General features: G+C 44.8%; 1 protein-coding gene across 18 annotated transcripts in view; it reads left to right on the top strand.

The window, feature by feature from the left end:
- LOC110485551 (nuclear factor 1 A-type) overlaps positions 1-24,000 on the top strand; it is a 310,371-nt gene that overhangs the window by 165,760 nt on the left and 120,611 nt on the right. For all 18 annotated transcript variants that reach the window (XM_036946510.2, XM_090185219.1, XM_036946569.2 and 15 more), the window contains exon 3: positions 22,480-22,542. In XM_036946510.2, the coding sequence (XP_036802405.1) occupies positions 22,480-22,542 (63 nt within the window). The remainder of the gene's footprint in view (positions 1-22,479; positions 22,543-24,000) is intronic.

The raw sequence follows: 24,000 nt of genomic DNA, 5'->3' as shown, positions 1-24,000 counted from the left end.
GAGCGTTGTAGGCGTGTTGGGGAACAAAACATGAAGTATGTACAAGACTCTGAGCCATTTAACCTAATATGGGCCTTTCAATCAAGACTTATGCTCAAGTGACAACATGAACACTGTCAGTATTTGATGTTCATTTTTAACTACTGGATAGCTAGTGCACTGTGTACCTATGACAACACAACACAAGCTGTTGTTTCTATATTTGTGGCTTTATCTAAATAGCCTGTTGTTAAAGGGGCTTACATGTGTTGCCGTACTATGGTCAAATTGATATGTTGTAGAGAGATCTCTTGTAGAGATATCTTGTTGCACAGTAAAATAGTAAATGTATCGGTTGCCAGGTTTGTTTTGGGGAGGGGGAGTTCTGCAAAATAGGAGTCTGGGATTCCTCTTTGTTCCAAATGAAAACAGACGGTTGTTTTTCTGTCTCTTTCATTCTGGTCGGGGGGAATGCGCAATAGTCTTTTGTGAAAACCCGGTATTCGTTAGCATAAGTGGTCATTCTGACTGCATCTGTTATTCTGAGAATGACAGCTACTCAAAGGAGGCAACGAGCATTTTCAAAATGGTTGCCAAAGCTTTTAAGATGGCTGCCGGGGCATTAGGTTTTAAAGGGGTTAAGGGTATATCAATGCTAAACGTTAGTGCTAATACCACGACATGTCAGCCATTGTTGTCACTGGAGATTCTGTCCTGGGTTCTGCTGTGTTCTGTGTTTGTGCCTTTCCCTTTTTTCCTAGCGCTTGCTCTCTTTTTTTCATCTGAATGTTGTTGAACTTGGCAGCAAACTTCTTGGCAGCGACTGCTTCTGTGTCATCCAACAATGGAGTCAGCTAACGTGATTCTCTCAGTATAGCTGTGCCTGGCAGGATGGTTTAACAGCTACGTTGACGATAAGAGAGTGAGAGAGAGAGACAGAGAGAGAGGAAAGGAGGAGAATGAAGATAAATATGAGAGAGAGAGAGACTGACTGACTGACTGACTTGCTTTAAAATGGCTGCTTGGCAAGCGATGGCACTCATTCAAAGCCAATCCTTTTCATCTTCTTCGTCAAGGATTTTATTTGTAATTAATGGAACAAATACTTTGTTTCTCAGTCGATACAACACTGTGTGCAACGTCTTGGCGACAGTTTTTGTCTGTTGGAGAACGGATGACAGCACGGTATTCACGACGTTCTAAGAGGAAAGGGCTGCCATAAAATGGAGGCAGTCAGATGTTCACAAAATGGAAGCGGTAGGGAGGGGCAACAAGGAGAGCTTTGGGCGCAGCGGCAACGGGGTATTTCGCTATGATGCATAAAAAAGACAATGAAAAAGAAAAATGCTCGTTTTGTCTACCTGGCTCTAAAAAATGCATTATTGCCAGTCGTCAAATAGTTGTATATTTTATGGCAAAAACAATGATCGAGGCATTAGACTGGCATTTTCGCTTTTGATTTGCAGATGTCGATTTGGCTACGAGTACAGGGGCTGTAAGGGTTAAAATGCCAACCCAGCGCCTTGGTTGGCATCAGCCCTGATCCTTAAGCGCTGGCGTGTATACTCTCCAGCATTGAGCCTCTTTGTAGGGGCTGTTTTCTTTAACAGACATCCTCGGCTTTTCTCTCCAATTCCTCTATCTTAGAGAGGCTGCTGGCAAGTGTAAATTACTTCCCGATTCTCCTGCTAAATAGTGCAATATTGTCAATATTTGACAAAAAGGTATATTTTGTACCTGGCCGTGTGAGATGCAGTATAGTGTGTTGTAGGTTTATTGGTATTCCAGTATTTGCATTTTATATATATAAATATATATTTATATATACACTCACACATTTTCTAAGAAAGGTGTATAAATGTGTATTTGGTAAGTATTCAGACACACCAGTGACTGTGCATGGAGAAACCTCACCCTCCAGACTGTGTAAGGTCATGACCTCACACTCATGCATACATTAGTGGTAAAATATAAAATGCCATAAAAAGGCTTGCAGAACCACAACAAAGCACCTCTATCAGCAGCACTTCACATTAGACTTCCTGAAACGCTGCCAAATATGCCTCAGAAATATGTAAACACCTTGTTTATTTTATCCATTTTAGAATAAGGTTGTAAAGTAACAATGTGGAAAAAGTCAAGGGGTCTGAATACTTTTTGAATGTACTGTATGTGTGTTGAAATGCAAAGAGTTTGTGAGTCAAGGTAGTATATGTAAATATTGGTAAATTATGATTACTCTGAAATGAAAGACATGCAGAACAAAATGATTTGTGGGTCAATATTGACTGAATAAGAAATATGTTTTACAGTACACATATTTCATAATGAAGTTAAGTCATTTATATGTGGCACCATAGGCTACTTACATTTAAAATAAACAATTTAAAATTAAAATAATCCTTCTCAGTCAGTCTAACTGATAGTGTGTGTGTGTGTGTGTGTGTGTGTGTGTGTGTGTGTGTGTGTGTGTGTCAGTCAGGAGGGGCCCAGTGGTTTTGGGTGGGTAACCCTGGCTCTTGAAGGCCCGGCTTGAGTGGTTGGGCGGGTGGCTATGGGGCTTTCCCTTCCCTCCTCGCTGCGGGCCGTATGTGAAAACCTCACTGTATGCTGGGACGGAAGCCTAGTGGGCTGAGGAGAGAGAGAAAAAAGGGTCTGGGTTTGCCGTGGAGCGGTACAGAGCTCCACTCGCCCTGTGTTCTCCAGCCTGTACACCATCCTTACTCCCATAGTCTTCTCTAGCCAGGGACTGTCTCTGTCGAAACAGAGAGAAGGGAGGTAGAGGAGGAGGCTGAGAGCCAAACAGAGAGAAGAGAGGTGGAGGAGAAGGCTGAGAGCCAAACAGAGAGAGGGGAGGTGGAGGAGGAGGCTGAGAGCCAAACAGAGAGAGGAGAGGTAGAGGAGGAGGCTGAGAGCCAAACAGAGAGAGGAGAGGTAGAGGAGGAGGCTGAGAGCCAAACAGAGAGAGGGGAGGTAAAGGAGGAGGCTGAGAGCCAAACAGAGAGAGGAGAGGTAGAGGAGGAGGCTGAGAGCCAAACAGAGAGAGGGGAGGTGGAGGAGGAGGCTGAGAGCCAAACAGAGAGAGGAGAGGTAGAGGAGGAGGCTGAGAGCGAAACAGAGAGAGGGGAGGTAAAGGAGGAGGCTGAGAGCCAAACAGAGAGAGGAGAGGTAAAGGAGGAGGCTGAGAGCAAAACAGAGAGAGGAGAGGTGGAGGAGGAGGCTGAAAGCGAAACAGAGAGAGGAGAGGAGGAGGCTGAGAGCGAAACAGAGAGGGGGAAGTGGAGGAGGAGGCTGAGAGACAGAGAGAGTGGAGGAGGAGGCTGAGAGCGAAACAGAGACAGGAGAGGAGGAGGCTGAGAGCGAAACAGAGAGAGGAAAGGTGGAGGAGAAGGCTGAGAGTGAAACAGGGAGAGGGGAGGTGGAGGAGGAGGCTGAGAGCCAGAGAGAGTGGAGGTGGAGGAAGAGGCTGAGAGCCAGAGAGAGTGGGGGTGGAGGAGGAGGCTGAGAGCGAAACAGAGAGAGGGGAGGAGGAGGCTGAGAGCGAAACAGAGAGAGGGGAGGAGGAGGCTGAGAGCGAAAGTTGGCTGCCAACAGCAAATCACGTCTTTTTGGGGGAGATTCATTGTCGCACTGCCAAGAGCATCGAGACTTCTATTTTCACTCAATCAGAGAGTGGAAGAGTGGCGAGAGATCAGAGAAGATAAGCAAGCTGAGGCTTCCCTTTATGCAGATTTCAGAAATTCGGAGCGAGAGGCGAGAGTGAAAAAGGGACTCGGAGCGCGAGAGAGAGAGATCCACTACTATCGCATGTTCCCCATGTTTTCCATGTGCTCCTCAGTAGGTGATCAGACAGGCGGTGACTAACACTTCCTGGTCTTGATGGCCTATCAGTCAGCCCATCGGTCCTCATGCTTGTAAAATGGCGGAGGGGGAACGGAGACAGGTGTGACGACGCCATTGACAGGCACTGACCACACACACACACCCTGTACCTTAGTATTGTAGCTGGAGCCTGTCAGCTGGGCTCTGGGACGACAGTGAATTCAGACAAACTCTCTCGGTATTCTTCCCCTGTGTCACCGAGAGCCGACCATCCCCATAATTCTCTATGGTCTTCTCTAGTTAAGGTGTATTTTAGACGTTCCTCTCAGGAAGAGTTGCTTCCCAAAGCTCTTCTCTATGTAACGTTCTACTTTTGACCAGAGGCTTATGGGTCCCAATTATGTTTATTATGTCCATGGCTGTCATCTACACTGAACAAAAATGTGTTTTATGTTTGATGAGCTGAAATAAAAGATCCCAGAAATGTTCCAGACGCACATAGAGCTTATTTTTCTCTCATTTTGTGCATAAATTAGTTTACATCCCTGTTAGTGAGAATTTCTATTTTGCCAAGATAATCATCCACCTGACAGGTGTGGCATATCAATAAGCTGATTAAATAGTATGATCATTACACAGGTGCATCTTGTGCTGGGGACAATAAAAGGCCACTCTAAAATGTGTAGTTTTGTCACACAACACAATGCCACAGATGTCTCAATTTTGAGGGAGCGTGCAATTGGTATGCAGACTACAGGAATGTCCATCAGAGCTGTTGCCAGATAATTTAATGTTAATTTCTCTACCATAAGCCGCCTACAACGTCATTTTAGAGAATTTGGCAGTACATCCAACCGGCCTCACAACCGCAGACCATATGTAACCACTCCAGCCCAGGACAGCCACATCCGGCTTCTTCACCTGTGGGATCGTCTGAGACCAGCCAACCGGACAGCTGATGGAACTGTGGGTTTGCACAATCAAATAATTTCTGCACAAACTGTCAGAAACCGTCTCAGGGAAGCTCACCTGCGTGCTCATCGTCCTCACCAGGGTCTTGACCTGACTGCTGTTTGGCGTCATAGCCGACTTCAGTGGGCAAATGCTCACCTTTGATGGCCACTGGCATGCTGGAGAAGTGGGCTCTTCCTGGATGAATCCGGTTTCAACTGTACCTGGCAGATGACAGACAGTATGTGTGGTGTTGTGTGGGCAGGCAGTTTGCTGACGTCAACGTTGTGAACAGAGTGCCCCATGGTGGTGGTGGGGTTATGCTATGGGGCAGGCATAAGCTACGGACAATGAACACAATTGCATTTTATTTATTGCAATTTGAATGTACAGAGATACTGTGACGAAATCCTGATGCCCATTGTTGTGCCATTCATCCACCGTCACCTCATGTCACAAGGATCTGTACACAACTCCTGGAAACGAAACATCCATAACCTGCGTACTCACCAGACATGTCACCCTTTGAGACTGCTTGGGATGCTCTGGATAGATGTGTACGACAGTGTGTTCCAGTTCCCAGCAACTTTACACAGGAGAGGGACAACATTCCACAGGTCACAATCGACAGCCTGATCAACTCTATGTGAAGATGTGACTCACTGCATGAGGAAAATGGTCACACCAGATACTGACTGGTTTTCTGATACAAGCCCCTACCTTTATTTTAAGGTATCTGTGACCAACAGATGCATATCTGTATTCCCAGTCATGTGAAATCCATAGATTAGGGCCTAATTTATTTATTTCAATTGACTGATGTCCTTATAAGAACTGTAACTCAGTAAAAAAAAAAATGAAATTGTTGCATGTTGCATTAATATTTTTTGTTAGAAACCAGGCTGATGCTTTTACAGGACTGTTCCTATCCTGACCTCCACGTTGTTAGTTGTTACCATGGTGAGATGTAGAGTCAGACATCAGTGTTTTGGAGGGAGGATGTGCTGCAGAATGCTTTTTCCATCACTGTGCTCACCGGATAACTTGTGAAGGGGGGGGGGGGAGAACAGAACACTCCGTTTTACAAGTATGTTGTGTTTGTATCTGATTTAAATCTCTCTCTCTTTCTCCAACTAATATATTACAGTTTTTTTCGATTGCTAAACGACAGTGGACACAACTGGAGTCACATGTGCAAAACTCTAACTACAGTCTGCACAGCAGCAGTTCATGTGGACCAAACTCTAGTTCGTTTTTCATTGCTTGAACACAGTTTTCAAAACTCTACACACTTATCCCATGACTTTAACCACAACCTGCACAACACTGTGGATTTACAGCACTTTGTTCAAATGCTAACACACTGCTGTCAAAACTGTGAACCACACATTCAAAACGGAATAGATTTCAGCCTTGTGCCTTTCAAACACTGCTGATTGCAATTTCAGCTGAAAGGCTAAGCAGGTGTCTTGTTTTAGACTTGTTAGTGAACACACACACACATATTACAGTATATATAGGTAGAGCTCAGAAAGACTCATTTTGGAAATGGAACAAGGAAGATGGGTTCGTGGAGGGAGAAGGGTGGCAGGGAGAGGGCGGATGCGTGGAGGAAGACAAAGAAGACAAAGAGCTGTTATTTCAGATGAAATAAGGGCTACACTTATAGACCATGTCGTGAACCATGGTCTCTCATTGAGAGAGGCAGGGTTGAGGGTGCAACCCAATCTGCAAAGATCCACAGTGGCATCTGTAATGCGAATTTTCCATCATGCAAACAGGTGAGAGTTACATCCTTACAGTAAATGAAAACATTACAGGAATCTATTTTGTATTGCAATTATAGAATATTTACACAGATATATATTACAGTAAGTTTGACTGTAAAATATATTTTTACAACAGGACCCAAAGGCTGCCCCCAACAGGGGGAAGAGGAAAAATATTTTCAGATGCGCAGGAAAATGCTATTGTTGACATGGTTGTTGTCAACAATGCAATAAAACTGCGGGAGATTCAAGATAGAGTGCTGGCTGATAATGATATATTTGAAAATGTTAATTCTGTCAGCACAACAACTATTGCTCGAGTCCTAAAGAAACACCAAGTTACAATGAAACAGTTATACACTGTACCGTTCGAGAGAAACAGTGAACGGGTAAAAGAGCAAAGATACCAATATGTCCAGGTAAGACGTCTGAGGTTACGTACACAGCTATACAAAATATTTACAGTAAAAAAAAAAAACTAGCATTTCTACAGTAAAACTGTGCACTTACTGTTTTTCAGAGAGTAATGGAGGTGGAAGCACTGGAAAGACCACATTCATTTGTATTTATCGATGAAGCTGGATTTAACCTTGCCAAAACACGGCGCAGAGAAAGGAATGTTATAGGTCAAAGGGCTACTGTGGAGGATCCAGGCCAAAGGGGGGGAAATATCACCATGTGTGCTGCAATGGCCAATGATGGTTTGCTTCTCAACACAACACTCATTGGCCCATACAACACAGAAAGGCTTATAGCTTTCCTAGAACAGCTCTATGCTCAGCTAGTGCCAGCAGAACAGGGGGAGCCAGTAAGAAACCCCCAAGTTTTTGTCATAGTTTGCGATAACATTGCTTTTCACCACTCTGCAGCTGTCACAGATTGGTTTGCAGCACATCACAGATTTATGGTTTTGTACCTGCCTGCATATTCACCCTTCCTCAACCCAATAGAGGAGTTTTTCTCTGCCTGGAGGTGGAAAGTGTTTGGTCACCACCCACATGACCAAATGTCTCTTTTGGAAGCCATGCATGCCGGATGTGAGGACACGAGTCCAGAGGACTGCCAGGGATGGATAAGGCACTCCAGAAGGTTCTTCCCCAGGTGCATGGCAAGAGAAAACATTAGATGTGATGTTGAAGAAAACCTGTGGCCTGATGCTAGAGAGAGGCAGGATTAGCCCCTCAATTATTTGTTTGAATTACAGTATGTACTTTTAGTTTCTACCTTTTTTTTCTCATTACTGTAATTCCGTAAATTACTACAGACTATTGAAGCAAACTGCTAATTTTCATTTACCTTAAAGAATTGTTTTGTTCTAAAAAAAATTATAAATCATGTGAAAGAATGTCACTCTTTTCTTTGAAGAAAATATTACTTTGTATGAAGTCACTGAAATTGTTCAAACTGTAAAGATGAAAAGTTTGTATTTTCTGTATTGGTGTTTGATGCTAGTGTTTTTACTCTCAGTGTGTTCTGAGTGACAGTGTGTGTTATCTCAGTGAGGGTTGTGCATAGTGTTTGGCTGCACTGAGCGTGTTTTGAGCCATGTGTTAAGAGTTGTGTTGCTTGGAATGAGTTTTGCAGGTGATGTGAACTGTTTAGCTCAGGTGACTGTTGGTAGTGCAGACTGTAGTTAGAGTTTTGCACATGTGACTCCAGTTGTGCCCACTGTCGTTTAGCAATCGAAAAAAACTGTAACGCTGAGGAAAAAATATTTATCTAATGCAGGAGTCGTTATTATCCTTGTGATGTAATTTTCTTTCCCTCTCACCCACCAGTCCTTGCATGTAAAACACACACACACACACACATATACACAGACACATAGCCACACACACATACTTGGCTCACATGCACAGTTGACCCTCCCTGGATCTTTCTATTTCTGCCCATTAGAGCTACAGGAGGTCACTGAGCACATTACATCCCTGACAGCCTCCACTTCTCTCTCACTGCCAAACTATTTAGAGACAGAGAGAGAGGGAGACAGAGAAAGAGAGACACACAGACAGAGGGGGAGACAGAGAGAGGGAGAGAGACACAGACAGAGAGAGAGGGATAGACTTAAAGAGAGGGTGAGAGGGAGACAGAGAGAGAGACACAGACAGAGAGAGAGGGAGAGAGGGATAGACAAAGAGAGGGAGACAGAGAGAGAGGAAGTGGGAGAGAGAGGGGGAGACAGAGAGAGGGAGAGATACACACAGACAGAGAGAGAGAGGTGGAGAGGGATAGACAGAGAGGGAGAGAGGGAGACAGAGAGAGAGACACAAACAGAGAGAGAGGTGGAGAGGGGTAGACATAAAGAGAGGGAGAGAGGGAGACAGAGAGAGACACAAACAGAGAGAGAGGTGGAGAGGGATAGACAAAGAGGGAGAGAGGGAGACAGAGAGAGAGGTGGAGCAGGATAGACATAAAGAGAGGGAGAGAGGGAGACAGAGAGAGAGACACAAACAGAGAGAGAGGTGGAGAGGGATAGACAAAGAGAGGGAGAGAGGGAGACAGAGAGAGAGACACAAACAGAGAGAGAGGTGGAGAGGGATAGACAAAGAGAGGGAGAGAGGGAGACAGAGAGAGACACAGACAGTGAGAGAGGGATAGACAAAGAGAGGGAGAGAGGGAGACAGAGAGAGGGAGAGAGGGATAGACAAAGAGAGGGAGACAGAGATGGAGGGAGGGGGAGAGAGGGAGAGCAAGACACACAGAGAGAGAGAGAGAGGTGGAGAGGGATAGACAAAGAGAGGGAGACAGAGAGAGAGACAGGGGGAGGGGAGAGAGAGAGAGGGGGAGAGAGACACAGACAGACAGAGAGAGAGAGAGAGGTGGAGAGGGATAGACATAAATAGATGGAGAGAGGGAGACAGAGGGGGAGAGAGGGAGACAGAGAGTGAGAGATAGACACAGACAGAGAAAGAGAGGGAGACAGAGAGAGAGAAAGAGAGGGAGACAGAGAGTAACTGGAAAGCTGCCCAGGGCTGTATGTTTCACAATACCCCAAGGGAATGCTGGGATTGGGCTGTATTTTTTTGCCTTGCTGGGAAAAGGCCAAGAAGTAATTTCTCCTCCTCAGCCTCCCCTCATTCCCTTATTTTTCCACCCTCTTCCTAGAAATAGCGGAAATGTTCTGGGGGGGGGGGGGGGGGTGAGTCAGCAAGTGGTCTAACTCGCAGTATTGTTCTCTTCTTCCCTCAGTGAGCCCCTCCCTGCCTTTTATTAGCCAGGAGGGAAGACACTGAAGCACCCATGTGGAGGAGAGTTAGAGATTGAGGTTTAGATGTAGGTAGAGATTGAGGTATAGATGTAGGTAGAGATTGAGGTATAGATGTAGGTAGAGATTGAGGTGTAGATGTAGGTAGAGATTGAGGTATAGATGTAGGTAGAGATTGAGGTATAGATGTAGGTAGAGATTGAGGTATAGATGTAGGTAGAGATTGAGGTTTAGATGTAGGTAGAGATTGAGGTTTAGATGTAGGTAGAGATTGAGGTAGAGATTGAGGTGTAGATGTAGGTAGAGATTGAGGTATAGATGTAGGTATAGATGAAGGTAGAGATTGAGGTATAGATGTAGGTAGAGATTGAGGTATAGATGTAGGTAGAGATTGAGGTATAGATGTAGGTAGAGATTGAGGTATAGATGTAGGTAGAGATTGAGGTAGAGATTGAGGTGTAGATGTAGGTAGAGATTGAGGTATAGATGTAGGTAGAGATTGAGGTATAGATGAAGGTAGAGATTGAGGTATAGATGTAGGTAGAGATTGAAACAGTTCTAGATTCTAGATGAATGGAGAGCTCTGGAGGTGCATGCTGGGAAGAAGAGCTGGTGACAGACAAGAGAAGAGACATCCCAAACACAGTTAATGACCTGAACCTACAGACATTTTCTTTCACCTACCGAAATGTAATAGACAAATAAAGTAGACAGGGAATGTCCGTGGCTGTCATCTATACTGAACAAAAATATAAACACAACATGCAACAATTTCTAACATTTTATTGAGTAACAGTTCATATAAGGAAATCAGTCAATTGAAATAAATTCATTCTAATCTATGAATTTCACATGACTGGGAATACAGATATGTATCTGTTGGTCACAGATACCTTAAAATAAAGGCAGGGGTACAGATCAGAAAACCAGTCTGTATCTGGTGTGACCACCATTTGCCTCATGCAGCGCGACACATCTACTTCACAGAGTTGATCAGGGTGTTGATTGTGGAATGTTGTCCCACTCCTCTTCAATGGCTGTGTGAAGTTGCTGGATATTGGCGGGAACTGGAACACGCTGTCGTACACGTCGATCCAGAGCATCCCAAACATGCTCAATTGGTGACATGTCTGGTGAGTACGCAGGCCATGGAAGAACTGGGCCAACTTTCAGCTTTCAGAGATTGTGTACAGATCCTTATGACATGAGGCTGTGCATTATCATGCTGAAACATGAGGTGATGGTGGCGGATGAATGGTGCGACAATGGGCCTCAGGATCTCATCATGGTATCTCTGTGCATTCAAATTGCCATTGATCAAATGCAATTGTCTTCGTTGCCGTAGCTTATGCCTGCCCATACCATAACCCCACCGCCACCATGGGGCACTCTGTTCACAACGTTCATATCAGCAAACCTCTTATCCACATGACGCCATACATGTGGTCTGTGGTTGTGAGACCGGTTGAACGTACTGCCAAATTCTCTAAAATGACGTTGGAGGTGGCTTAAGGTAGAGAAATTAACATAAAATGATCTGGCAACAGCTCTGGTGAACATTCCTGCTGTCAGCATGCCAATTGCACGCTCCCTCAAAACTTGAGACATCTGTGGCATTGTGTTGTGTAACAAAACTGCACATTTTAGAGTGGCCTTTTATTGTGCCCAACACAAGGTGCACCTGTGTAAAGATAATGCTATTTAAATCAACTTCTAGACATGCCACACCTGTCAGGCGGATGGATTATTTTGGCAGAAGAGAAATGCTCACTAACAGGGATGTAAACAATTTTGTGAACAAAACTTGAAAGAAAGAAGATTTTGTGTGAATGGAAAATTTCTGAGATCTTTTATTTCAGCTCATGAAACATGGGACCAACACTTTACATGCTGTGTTTATATTTATGTTCAGTGTATGTCCAAACCTTACTCTAACACCAGCAACCCCCGACCCCCATGGCAGTGTTGCATGCAGTGTGGAATGTGTGTGGAATTTGTATGCACTTGGACACGTGTGTGTGTGTGCGCCCTCACCCAACAGTGTGTCTCTTGCCGGCGTAAACGTTCTAACATTGCCTGAGTGCCACTCAATTACCTGGGTCTCCCGGATGAGGATGAGGCTGTCATGTCTGCTTGTAGAGAGCGCTGCTGTACAGCATCTCATTACAGGCCTCCCTTATCCAGCCGCACAGATAATCATATCTCACTCTCAAGCCTGTGTGTGTTATTGAGTGTGTGAAGGGGCTGGTGAAATCCCTTCTTGCTGTGTGTGTGTGTGCTGGCATATGAGCTTGTAAGCACACACGCGCGCACACACACACACACACACACACACACACACACACACACACACACACACACACACACACACACACACTGTTTGTTTGCTAAATGGTTGGACATAAGGTTCCAGCATGTGAGGGTGTTCTTATTCAGTGGTTTTAAACGTGCAGTAACTTACTGAAATTCAGGATATTGTGTCATAAATCAGAAGCAATACATACCAAAACATCATTTGTATTTAATGTACAGTATGTAATGACGGGGGTCTTCAGATCAAACATTCTCTCGTGATGCCTGTGCCATCTTCATTGGGCAAGAAACGTCACAAAACATTTTCGAACTGGAAGGTGTTCCTGAAAAGTCCTGATTTTATATATTTCTTGACAACTTTTTACCCTACAGAACGGGGACCCTTAGGTTTCAGGCCAACAAGGACAGGATCTGTAAACAAAGCCACCGTAGCTCTATACTCTTTGTCCCTCTTTCTGAGCCCAAAAACATAACTAACACACACACACACACACGTAAACAGCCCACACACTCCAGGAGAGCACACACATAGAGCGTTAGGCTCTATAGATGAGAAGCAGAGGGGCTCTATGTAAACACTGGGCTTATTAAATATGGAGTGCCTGGAGGCAGGTCAAGGTTAGCCAAACACTGGACACAGGGAACGCAGGCCGAAACAAATGCACCCCTATGTACTCTCTCCTAGTCCTACAGGCAGGCAGGCTAGATATTGTCTTTCTGTCTGTGTTGAAGAATCTGTACTGTACAGCCGTGCACTAAAAGGACCTCTCTGTGAAATGCAGTAGCCTATCCTCTGTCTTCACAGTTTTAACTCTATAGTGACCAACTCTGTTTTTACTTACTGTAGCTACTTCCACTACTATCTCCATCTCGATTAGAACTGGTGTTCTAAACTCAGTAAAAACAGAAACGTCCCTCTTTCAGGACCCTGTCTTTCATTGATAATTTGTAAAAATCCAAATAATGTCACAGATCTTCATTGTAAAGGGTTTAAACACTGTTTCCCATGCTTGAACATGAGCATACACCTGTGGAACGGTCGCTAAGACATTAACAGCTTACAGACGGTAGGCAATTAAGGTCAAAGCTATGAAAACTTAGGACACTAAAGAGGCCTTTCTACTGACTCTGAAAAACACCAAAGAAAGATGACCAGGGTCCCTGCTCATCTGCGTGAATGTGCCTTAGGCATGCTGCAAGGAGGCATGAGGACTGCAGATGTGGACAGGGCAATAAATTGCAATGTCCGTACTGTGAGACGCCTAAGACAGTGCTACAGGGAGACAGGACGGACAGCTGACCGTCCTCGCAGTGGCAGACCACGTGTAACAACACCTGCACAGGATCGGTACATCTGAACATCACACCTGCGGGACAGGTACAGGTTGGCAACAACAACTACCCGAGTTACACTAGGAACGCACAATCCCTCCATCAGTGCTCAGACTGAGAGAGGCTGGACTGAGGGCTTGTAGGCCTCTTGTAAAGGCAGGTCCTCACCAGACATCACCGGCAGCAACGTTGCCTATGGGCACAAACCCACCGTCGCTGGACCAGACAAGACTGGCAAAAGGTGCTCTTCACTGACGAGTCGTGGTTTGTCTCACCAGGGGTGATGGTCGGATTCGCGTTTATCGTCGAAGGAATGAGCGTTACACCGAGGCCTGTACTCTGGAGTGGGATAGATTTGGAGGTGGAGGGTCCGTCATGGTCTGGGGCGGTGTGTCACAGCATCATCGGACTGAGCTTGTTGTAATCCTCCTCCCTCATGTGGTACCCTTCCTGCAGGCTCATCCTGACATGACCCTCCAGCATGACAATGCCACCAGCCATACTGCTCGTTCTGTGTGGGATTTCCTGCAAGACAGGAATGTCAGTGTTCTGCCATGGCCAGCAAAGATCCCGGATCTCAATCCCATTGAGCACGTCTGGGACCTGTTGGATCGGAGGGTGAGGGCTAGGGCCATTCACCCCAGAAATGTCCGGGAACTTGCAGGTGCTTTGGTGGAAAAGTGGGGTAACATCTCACACCAAGAACTGGCAAATCTGGTGAAGTCCATGAGGAGGAGATGCACTGCAGTACTTAATGCAGCTGGTGGCCACACCAGATACTAACTGTTACTTTTGATTTTGACCCCCCCTTTTGTTCAGGGACACATTATTCCATGTCTGTTAGTCACATGTCTGTGGAACTTGTTCAGTTTATGTCTCAGTTGTAGAATCTTGTTATGTTCATATACATATTTACATGTTAAGTTTGCTGAAAATAAATGCAGTTGACAGTGAGAGGATATTTCTTTTTTTGCTGAGTTTAGTTGGTAGAAGTCAAAAGCCACATCAAGTGTCCCGGGTGGGATTGTTCCATTTCATTCATAGGATGGGAGGGTGTTGGAGGGGGGGGGGGGGGGGGGGAGGTTTGGCGAATCCACCACAATCGAGGTTTGGCGAATCCACCACAATCGTTTAACAAAGCCCAGGCTCAACCCTCGGCTTGGCGAAAAGCTTGTGAGGAAGACGAGAGGAGACGATACTTGTGTAAACAATAAGCCAATCCCTGTGGCTTCACCTTCCATTGATGGCAGACAGAAAGGGCTGTTTGTATTTCTGAATGAAGTTTCTGCCTCCTCTTTTATTGGTCTGTGTGTTCCTGGGCTCAGTGTGTAAAAGGGCCTTTAGAAAGCAGGATTTCAACACACAATTGGATTACAGCTTCGAGCACTTGGTGGGAAAGCGGGCGGGTGGGCGAGAGAGAGACCGGCGGAGAGGGAGAGAGGGGGACTGGGTAGAGGTACAGAGGTTTGGCGGATGCATAATGACGCTGGGCGGGAGGAGCGGGCCAGGCGCTGTTCCCCTCTCAGCAAGTGCTCAGAGAGAGGGAGGCAAAGAAAGAAGAGAGGGGGAGAGGGATAGAAAGAGAGAGACTGGATAGAAAGAGAGAGAATGGATAGAAAGAGAGCGGGAGACTGAAGAGCGAAAGAGAGAGAGATAACTATGGAAAGGAGAGGGTACACAGAGACTGAAGGAATGGACGAAGTAAGAGCTGGAACTGGAGATAAGGAAAGAAACTAATCTTGAAAAAGGTGGGGGGGCAGATACAGAGAAAGACTGAAGAAAGTAAGTGCAGCAAAGAAGGAGAGGAGAGGAGAGGAGAGGAGAGGAGAGGAGAGGAGAGGAGAGGAGAGGAGAGGAGAGGAGAGGAGAGGAGAGGAGAGGGAGGCAGGCCACCACAGACACAGGGATGACCTGAGAGAGTGTGTGTTTAATAGTGTTTAAGATTGGCCCGTTTAAGAGACGAGGGCCTGCTCATAAAAGTTTACAGGCCCTGTGGACAAGCGCGTTTCTGGTCTAGCCAGGTCTTATTATTAGACGGTATAGAAAAGTAACGTATGCACCATAGTTACAGCCTGTAGCAAACAGTTTTGCTACAGTGTGAAGTAATGAATACGACTCAGGCTTTTCTCGGTCTCATGACGGCCATGAAATGACAGCCTCATACAGCTCGGACGGTTAATTAGTCATATGAAGTTATTGGCCGTCGTAGAAGGAGCTGTGTCACTAATTCTGTAATCTATTAATGCCTCCAATAAGGGCCGATAAATTCCATGACAGTGCATATTCATAATGCTGTAACAATAATGAATGGCCCCTTATCCGGACGTTGATCTATGGTGCTGTAGGGGGGCCTTAGCCATAGTAGTGAGGGTGGGAGATGAGCGAGCCCTATGCCAGACGCGGCCCCTGGCTTTAGTCCTCCTTTCCTCCTCCCCTCAGACGGTGAGAGACAAAGAGTAAGAGCGGCTTGTTAGGGGACTTGTATAGAGGCTGAAGGCAACGTGAACAGGCCTCGTTTGTGACGGCTGTTTGTTGTTTAATGTGTGTGTTTCTGTGTGGTTTTTTTCTTCTCTTTTGTTTTAATCAGGCAGGTTTTTTGTCATCCCCCGCTCTCCTAGCTCTGAGGGTCCTCAACAGGAGCTCTGAGGGTCCTCAACAGGGAGTGATTGCAGATGTGACACAGATTCTGGGTCTCACGCCTAATTTGCATATTTAATTAGCGAGGGGGGAAAGGCGTGTGAGTTCGCCAGGGTAGAATATGGGGGCGGGAGGGAGGATGGGGGAGGGCTGTGTGAAAATACCCCCCCACCCAAACCCAGCAGCACCCAGTCCCTTATCCCCGCTGAACCCCCCCGTTTTCAGCCGCCTCTGTTCGGTTGCTGGGGGGATGTTTTGTTCCTCGGGCCTCCAGATTGCCTTTGTTTTAAGCTGTTGAAGCAGACCACAAACGCTGAGCAGAATGCAAACAAGTTCTCTCTAAATTGTTTACTTTGTCTTGCGAGTGGAGGGAAATTTATGGGCAATTTTATTATTTTTTGAGCGACGCATTCTACTTTTTTCCCTCGCTTTTGTGCCCGTTTCACGTTCCATTCATGTATGATCTGAACGGTTTCATTTTTAACGTTTCTTCGTGTCGTTGGTTTCTTCGGTAATGGACCGTTGCACTCTCTCTGACTGATCAAAGCCTTTAAAAAAAATCTTTATTTTAGAGACAAACATTTGTTTACATATTTATACTTCAATGGAAGTACTCGGTCTGGTTTCTCTATCCAGCCATTGCCTCTACCAGAGAGAGAGAAGAAAACGCCATGGTTAGTTTTTACCTCAGCCTTGTTAAAACAACTACCTAATCTTGGAACTATTTCAGTGCTCTGGCAAACCTCTTGTACCCATTTCAGTAGAACACAAGCAACCCATTTCAGTGAATCAGCTTTCAGTCTGTGAGTAGCAGCAATACCAGGCCCTGTCATCCTGTTACCCTAGCAGGCCTAGAGTCATATCTCTTCTTCCGACTCCCAAAGTGGAGATGGGTAATATTTATCCCACTCCCAACAATTTTATCTGTAACCCGTCAGATCGATACAAGCCAGCAGCAGCTAAATCACCCAGAGGGTATGTTCCTCTGCCATTTTGGCAGCAGTAACACCCATAAATAGGAGAGGAGCCAACTTCTTCCCCACAAGAACGGCGCTTGTTAAACGTCAATTCCATCATTGCTGTCACCGCTAATGACACTGTTAAACATTCTCAGGTGGGGCAAAAAAATTGTCCGTCAAGTGTGTTTTTTTTCTGGTTTATGAGCGATGGAGGCTGTTGTTGCGGCAGGCTTATGTTTTCACCAAATGTCCAATTCTCCTTTACCTTTCCCACCTACAAATTACCCTGCTCCTTACCCATTCCACCTCCAACAGACACCTCAGAAACCCCCCCTGACATCCCCAGAAACCCCCCCTGACATCCCCAGAAAACCTCCCCTGACGCCTGACACATAACACCTTTCAACACAGACACCCACAGCTACCTTAGTGGACTGTCGTTACAGTAAAGATGCTGACACACTGTCAGTACTGTAAAGAAACTAACACTGGATAGTACTGTAAAGACACTGACACTGGATAGTACTGTAAAGACACTGACACACTGGATAGTACTGTAAAGACACTGACACTGGATAGTACTGTAAAGACACTGACACTGGATAGTACTGTAAAGACACTGACACACTGGATAGTACTGTAAAGACACTGACACACTGGATAGTACTGTAAAGACACTGACACACTGGATAGTACTGTAAAGACACTGACACACTGGATAGTACTGTAAAGACACTGACACTGGATAGTACTGTAAAGACACTGACACACTGGATAGTACTGTAAAGACACTGACACACTGGATAGTACTGTAAAGACACTGACACTGGATAGTACTGTAAAGACACTGACACTGGATAGTACTGTAAAGACACTGACACACTGGATAGTACTGTAAAGACACTGACACACTGTCAGTACTGTAAAGACACTGACACACTGGATAGTACTGTAAAGACTGACACTGGATAGTACTGTAAAGACACTGACACTGGATAGTACTGTAAAGACACTGACACACTGGATAGTACTGTAAAGACACTGACACACTGTCAGTACTGTAAAGACACTGACACACTGGATAGTACTGTAAAGACTGACACTGGATAGTACTGTAAAGACACTGACACTGGATAGTACTGTAAAGACACTGACACACTGGATAGTACTGTAAAGACACTGACACACTGGATAGTACTGTAAAGACACTGACACACTGGATAGTACTGTAAAGACACTGACACTGGATAGTACTGTAAAGACGCTAACACTGGATAGTACTGTAAAGACACTGACACACTGGATAGTACTGTAAAGACACTGACACTGGATAGTACTGTAAAGACACTGACACACTGGATAGTACTGTAAAGACTCTGACACTGGATAGTACTGTAAAGACACTGACACACTGGATAGTACTGTAAAGACACTGACACACTGGATAGTACTGTAAAGACACTGACACACTGGATAGTACTGTAAGGACACTGACACACTGGATAGTACTGTAAAGACTCTGACACTGGATAGTACTGTAAAGACACTGACACACTGGATAGTACTGTAAAGACACTGACACACTGGATAGTACTGTAAAGACACTGACACACTGGATAGTACTGTAAAGACACTGACACACTGGATAGTACTGTAAAGACACTGACACACTGGATAGTACTGTAAAGGTACTGACACACTGGATAGTACTGTAAAGACACTGACACACTGGATAGTACTGTAAAGACACTGACACACTGGATAGTACTGTAAAGACTGACACTGGATAGTACTGTAAAGACACTGACACACTGGATAGTACTGTAAAGACACTGACACACTGGATAGTACTGTAAAGACACTGACACACTGGATAGTACTGTAAAGACACTGACACACTGGATAGTACTGTAAAGACACTGACACACTGGATAGTACTGTAAAGACACTGACACACTGGATAGTACTGTAAAGACACTGACACTGGATAGTACTGTAAAGACACTGACACTGGATAGTACTGTAAAGACACTGACACACTGGATAGTACTGTAAAGACACTGACACTGGATAGTACTGTAAAGACACTGACACACTGGATAGTACTGTAAAGACACTGACACACTGGATAGTACTGTAAAGACACTGACACTGGATAGTACTGTAAAGACACTGACACACTGGATAGTACTGTAAAGACTCTGACACTGGATAGTACTGTAAAGACACTGACACACTGGATAGTACTGTAAAGACACTGACACTGGATAGTACTGTAAATACACTGACACTGGATAGTACTGTAAAGACACTGACATACTGGATAGTACTGTAAAGACACTGACACACTGGATAGTACTGTAAAGACACTGACACACTGGATAGTACTGTAAAGACACTGACACACTGGATAGTACTGTAAAGACACTGACACACTGGATAGTACTGTAAAGACTCTGACACTGGATAGTACTGTAAAGACACTGACACACTGGATAGTACTGTAAAGACACTGACACACTGGATAGTACTGTAAAGACACTGACACACTGGATAGTACTGTAAGGACACTGACACACTGGATAGTACTGTAAAGACTCTGACACTGGATAGTACTGTAAAGACACTGACACACTGGATAGTACTGTAAAGACACTGACACACTGGATAGTACTGTAAAGACACTGACACACTGGATAGTACTGTAAAGACACTGACACACTGGATAGTACTGTAAAGGTACTGACACACTGGATAGTACTGTAAAGACACTGACACACTGGATAGTACTGTAAAGACACTGACACACTGGATAGTACTGTAAAGACACTGACACACTGTCAGTACTGTAAAGACACTGACACACTGGATAGTACTGTAAAGACACTGACACACTGGATAGTACTGTAAAGACACTGACACACTGGATAGTACTGTAAAGACACTGACACTGGATAGTACTGTAAAGACGCTATGAGAGGCAGGCAGTCAAAGTCACTGCGGTGGAGCTAGCATCGACCAACCAAACTAGACAAGTCAAGACCAGCCAGTAGTCTACAGTAGCTTTACCCCACAGCCTGTCTGTCTGTCTTAAAGCTTCTGGTGCAGTCCTACGCTGTGGGGCTCTGGCTGTGCCAGTATACAGTCGATGCACAGGCCAAGGGGGAGACAGACACTGATCGCAGAGCTGGAGACACAGGGACTAGGGTTTCACCTGCGCGCGAACACACACACACACACACACAGAGTAGCCTACGGGTTGGGTTTGCTCTCTCAGACAGTGGGTAACCCCGACCACACGCACAAACACACGCACAGTTACAGTACTATAGTGACAAATGCGAAGAGACCAATGTGTTTGTGGAATGACGCTATGCAAGTCCAATTTGATAGAAATTAGTATTGTGGCTAAAGAAATCAAATCAAGTCAAATTGTATTGGTCACATACACATATTTAACATATGTTATTGGTCACATACACATATTTAACAGATGTTATTGCAGATGTAGTGAAATGCTTGTGTTCCTAGCTCCAACAGTGCAGTAATATCTAACAATACACAACAATACACACAAATGTAAAAAAACAAGTTGTAATAAATAAATATTAGAACGAGCCATGTTGGAGTGGCATTGACTAAAATACAGTAGAATATAATACAGTAGATACAGAGGGGAGAACAAGTATTTGATACATTGCCAATTTTGCAGGTTTTCCTACTTACAAAGCATGTAAAGGTCTGTAATTTTTTATCATAGGTACACTTCAATTGTGAGAGACGGAATCTAAAACAAAAATCCAAAAATCACATTGTATGATTTTGAAGTAATTAATTTGCATTTTATTGCATGCCATATGTATTTGATACATCAGAAAAGCAGAACTTAATATTTGGTACAGAAACCTTTGTTTGCAATTACAGAGATCATACGTTTCCTATAGTTCTTGACCAGGTTTGCACACACTGCAGCAGGGATTTTGGCCCACTCCTCCATACAGACCTTCTCCAGACCCTTCAGGTTTCGGGGCTGTCACTGGGCAATACGGACTTTCAGCTCCCTCCAAAGATTTTCTATTGGGTTCAGGTCTGGAGACTGGTTAGGCCACTCCAGGACCTTGAGATGCTTCTTACGGAGCCACTCCTTAGTTGCCCTGGCTGTGTGTTTCGGGTCATTGTCATGCTGGAAGACCCAGCCACGACACCATCTTCAATGCTCTTACTGAGGGTAGGGGGTTGTTGGTCAAGATCTCACGACACATGGCCCCATCCATCCTCCCCTCAATACGGTGCAGTCGTCCTGTCCCCTTTGCTGAAAAGCATCCCGAAATAAGGATGTTTCCACCTCCATGCTTCACGGTTCGGATGGTGTTCTTGGGGTTGTACTCATCCTTCTTCCTCCATACACGGCGAGTGGAGTTTAGACCAAAAAGCTATATTTTTGTCTCATCAGACCACATGACCTTCTCCCATTCCTCCTCTGGATCATCCAGATGATCATTGGCAAACTTCAGATGGGCCTGGACATGCGCTGGCTTGAGCAGGGGGACCTTGCGTGCGCTGCAGGATTTTAATCCATGACGGCGTAGTGTGTTACTAATGGTTTTCTTTGAGACTGTGGTCCCAGCTCTCTTCAGGTCATTGAGCAGGTCCTGCCATGTAGTTCTGGGCTGATCCCTCACCTTCTTTATGATCATTGATGCCCCACGAGGTGAGATCTTGCATGGAGCCCCAGACCGAGGGTGATTGACTGTCATCTTGAACTTCTTCCATTTTCTAATAATTGCGCCAACAGTTGTTGCCTTCTCACCAAGCTGCTTGCCTATTGTCCTGTAGCCCATCCCAGCCTTGTGCAGGTCTACAATTTTATCCCTGATGTCCTTACACAGCTCTCTGGTCTTGGCCATTGTGGAGAGGTTGGAGTCTGTTTGATTGAGTGTGTGGACAGGTGTCTTTTATACAGGTAACGAGTTCAAACAGGTGCAGTTAATACAGGTAATGAGTGGAGAACAGGAGGGCTTCTTAAAGAAAAACGAACAGGTCTGTGAGAGCCGGAATTCTTACTGGTTGGTAGGTGATCAAATACTTATGTATTTGCAAATTAATTACTTAAAGATCATACAATGTGATTTTCTGGATTTTCGTTTTAGATTCCGTCTCTCACAGTTGAAGTGTACCTATGATAAAAATGACAGACCTCTACATGCTTTGTAAGTAGGAAAACCTGCAAAATCGGCAGTGTATCAAATACTTGTTCTTCCCACTGTACATATGAAATGAGTAAAACAGTATGTAAACATTATTAAATTTAACCCATCCAAGTGTTTTTATGGATTCTGCATGTTTCACAATCTTATCTTATCGTTTATATATCCATGAGATCGCCTTGTTGAATAAAACCGTGCCTTTTTGGCTCATCTGAAAGTTGGACTGCTTGTGAGACCCTTGCTCCAGTCCCTTATGGCCTCTCACCTTCCTCTCTCTCTCTCTCTCTCTCTCTCTCTCTCTGTAGATGGCCAGTCAGAGAGTCCCAACCAGCAGAGTGAGTCTGATATCAAGGAGCAGCCTGAGAACGGTAAGAGTCTAATGACTGTACTGTACAACTACTGTAGCATACTAGTAAAATGATTGAACAAGAGAATCAGTTACCTCTGTCTCAACCTAATATTTTACAAAACATTATGAACACCTGCTCTTTCCATGACAGACCGACCAGGTGAATCCAGGTGAAAACTATGATCCCTTATTGATGTCACCTGTTAAATTCTCTCCCGTCAGTGTAGATGAAGGTGAGAAGACAGGTTAAAGAAGGATTTTTAAGCCTTGAGACAATTGAAATATGGATTCTGTATTGATGTTCAGAGGGTGAATGGGCAAAACAAAAGTGCCTTTGAACGGGGTATGGTAGTAGGTGCACCGGTATGAGTGTCAAGAACTGCAATGCTGCTGAGTTTTTCATGCTCAACAGTTTCTCGTGTGTATCAAGAATGTTCCACCACCCAAAGGACATCCAGCCAACTTGACACAACTGTGGGAATCATTGGAGACAACATGGGCCAGCATCCCTGTGGAATGCTTTCAACGCCTTGTAGAGTCCACGCCCTGATGAATTGAGGCTGTTCTGACGGCAAAATGGGGTGCAACTCAATATTAAGAAGGTGTTCCTAATTAGAGGTCGACCTCTAACCTGGATTTCTTTTAGCTAAATATGCAGGTTTAAAAATATATACTTCTGTGTATTGATTTTAAGAAAGGCATTGATGTTTATGGTTAGGTACATTGGAGCAACGACAGTCCTTTTTCACGAATGCGCACTGCATCGATTATATGCAACGCAGGACACGCTAGGTAAACTAGTAATATCATCAACCATGTGTTATAACTAGTGATTATGATTGATTAAGTTTAATGCTAGCTAGCAATTTACCTTGGCTTCTTACTGCATTCGCGTAACAGGCAGGCTCCTCGTGAGGCAGGTGGTTAGAGCGTTGGACTAGTTCATTGTAAGGTTGCAAGATTAGGTCCCTCGAGCTGACAAGGTAAAAATCTGTCGTTCTGCCCCTGAACAGGCAGTTAACCCACTGTTCCTAGGCCGTCATTGAAAATAAGAATGTGTTCTTAACGGACTTGCCTAGTAAAATAAAGATTAAATAAAGGTGTAAAAATAGGCCATTCCGATTAATCAGTCGTCCTCTATTCCTAATGTTTTGTACATTCAGTGTATAGCACACGTTGTCACCAGTCACCTCAACCTAATCTGTAGTTCACCAGTCACCTCAACCTAATCTGTAGTACACCAGTCACCTCAACCTAATCTGTAGTTCACCAGTCACCTCAACCTAATCTGTAGTTCACCAGTCACCTCAACCTAATCTGTAGTACACCAGTCACCTCAACCTAATCTGTAGTTCACCAGTCACCTCAACCTAATCTGTAGTACACCAGTCACCTCAACCTAATCTGTAGTTCACCAGTCACCTCAACCTAATCTGTAGTTCACCAGTCACCTCAACCTAATCTGTAGTACACCAGT

This window comes from Oncorhynchus mykiss, chromosome 1, assembly GCF_057628025.1.
Source record: "Oncorhynchus mykiss isolate SJ-2025 chromosome 1, ASM5762802v1, whole genome shotgun sequence".
Taxonomy (NCBI): Eukaryota; Metazoa; Chordata; class Actinopteri; order Salmoniformes; family Salmonidae; genus Oncorhynchus; species Oncorhynchus mykiss.
This window is presented reverse-complemented; position numbering and strand designations above follow the sequence as displayed.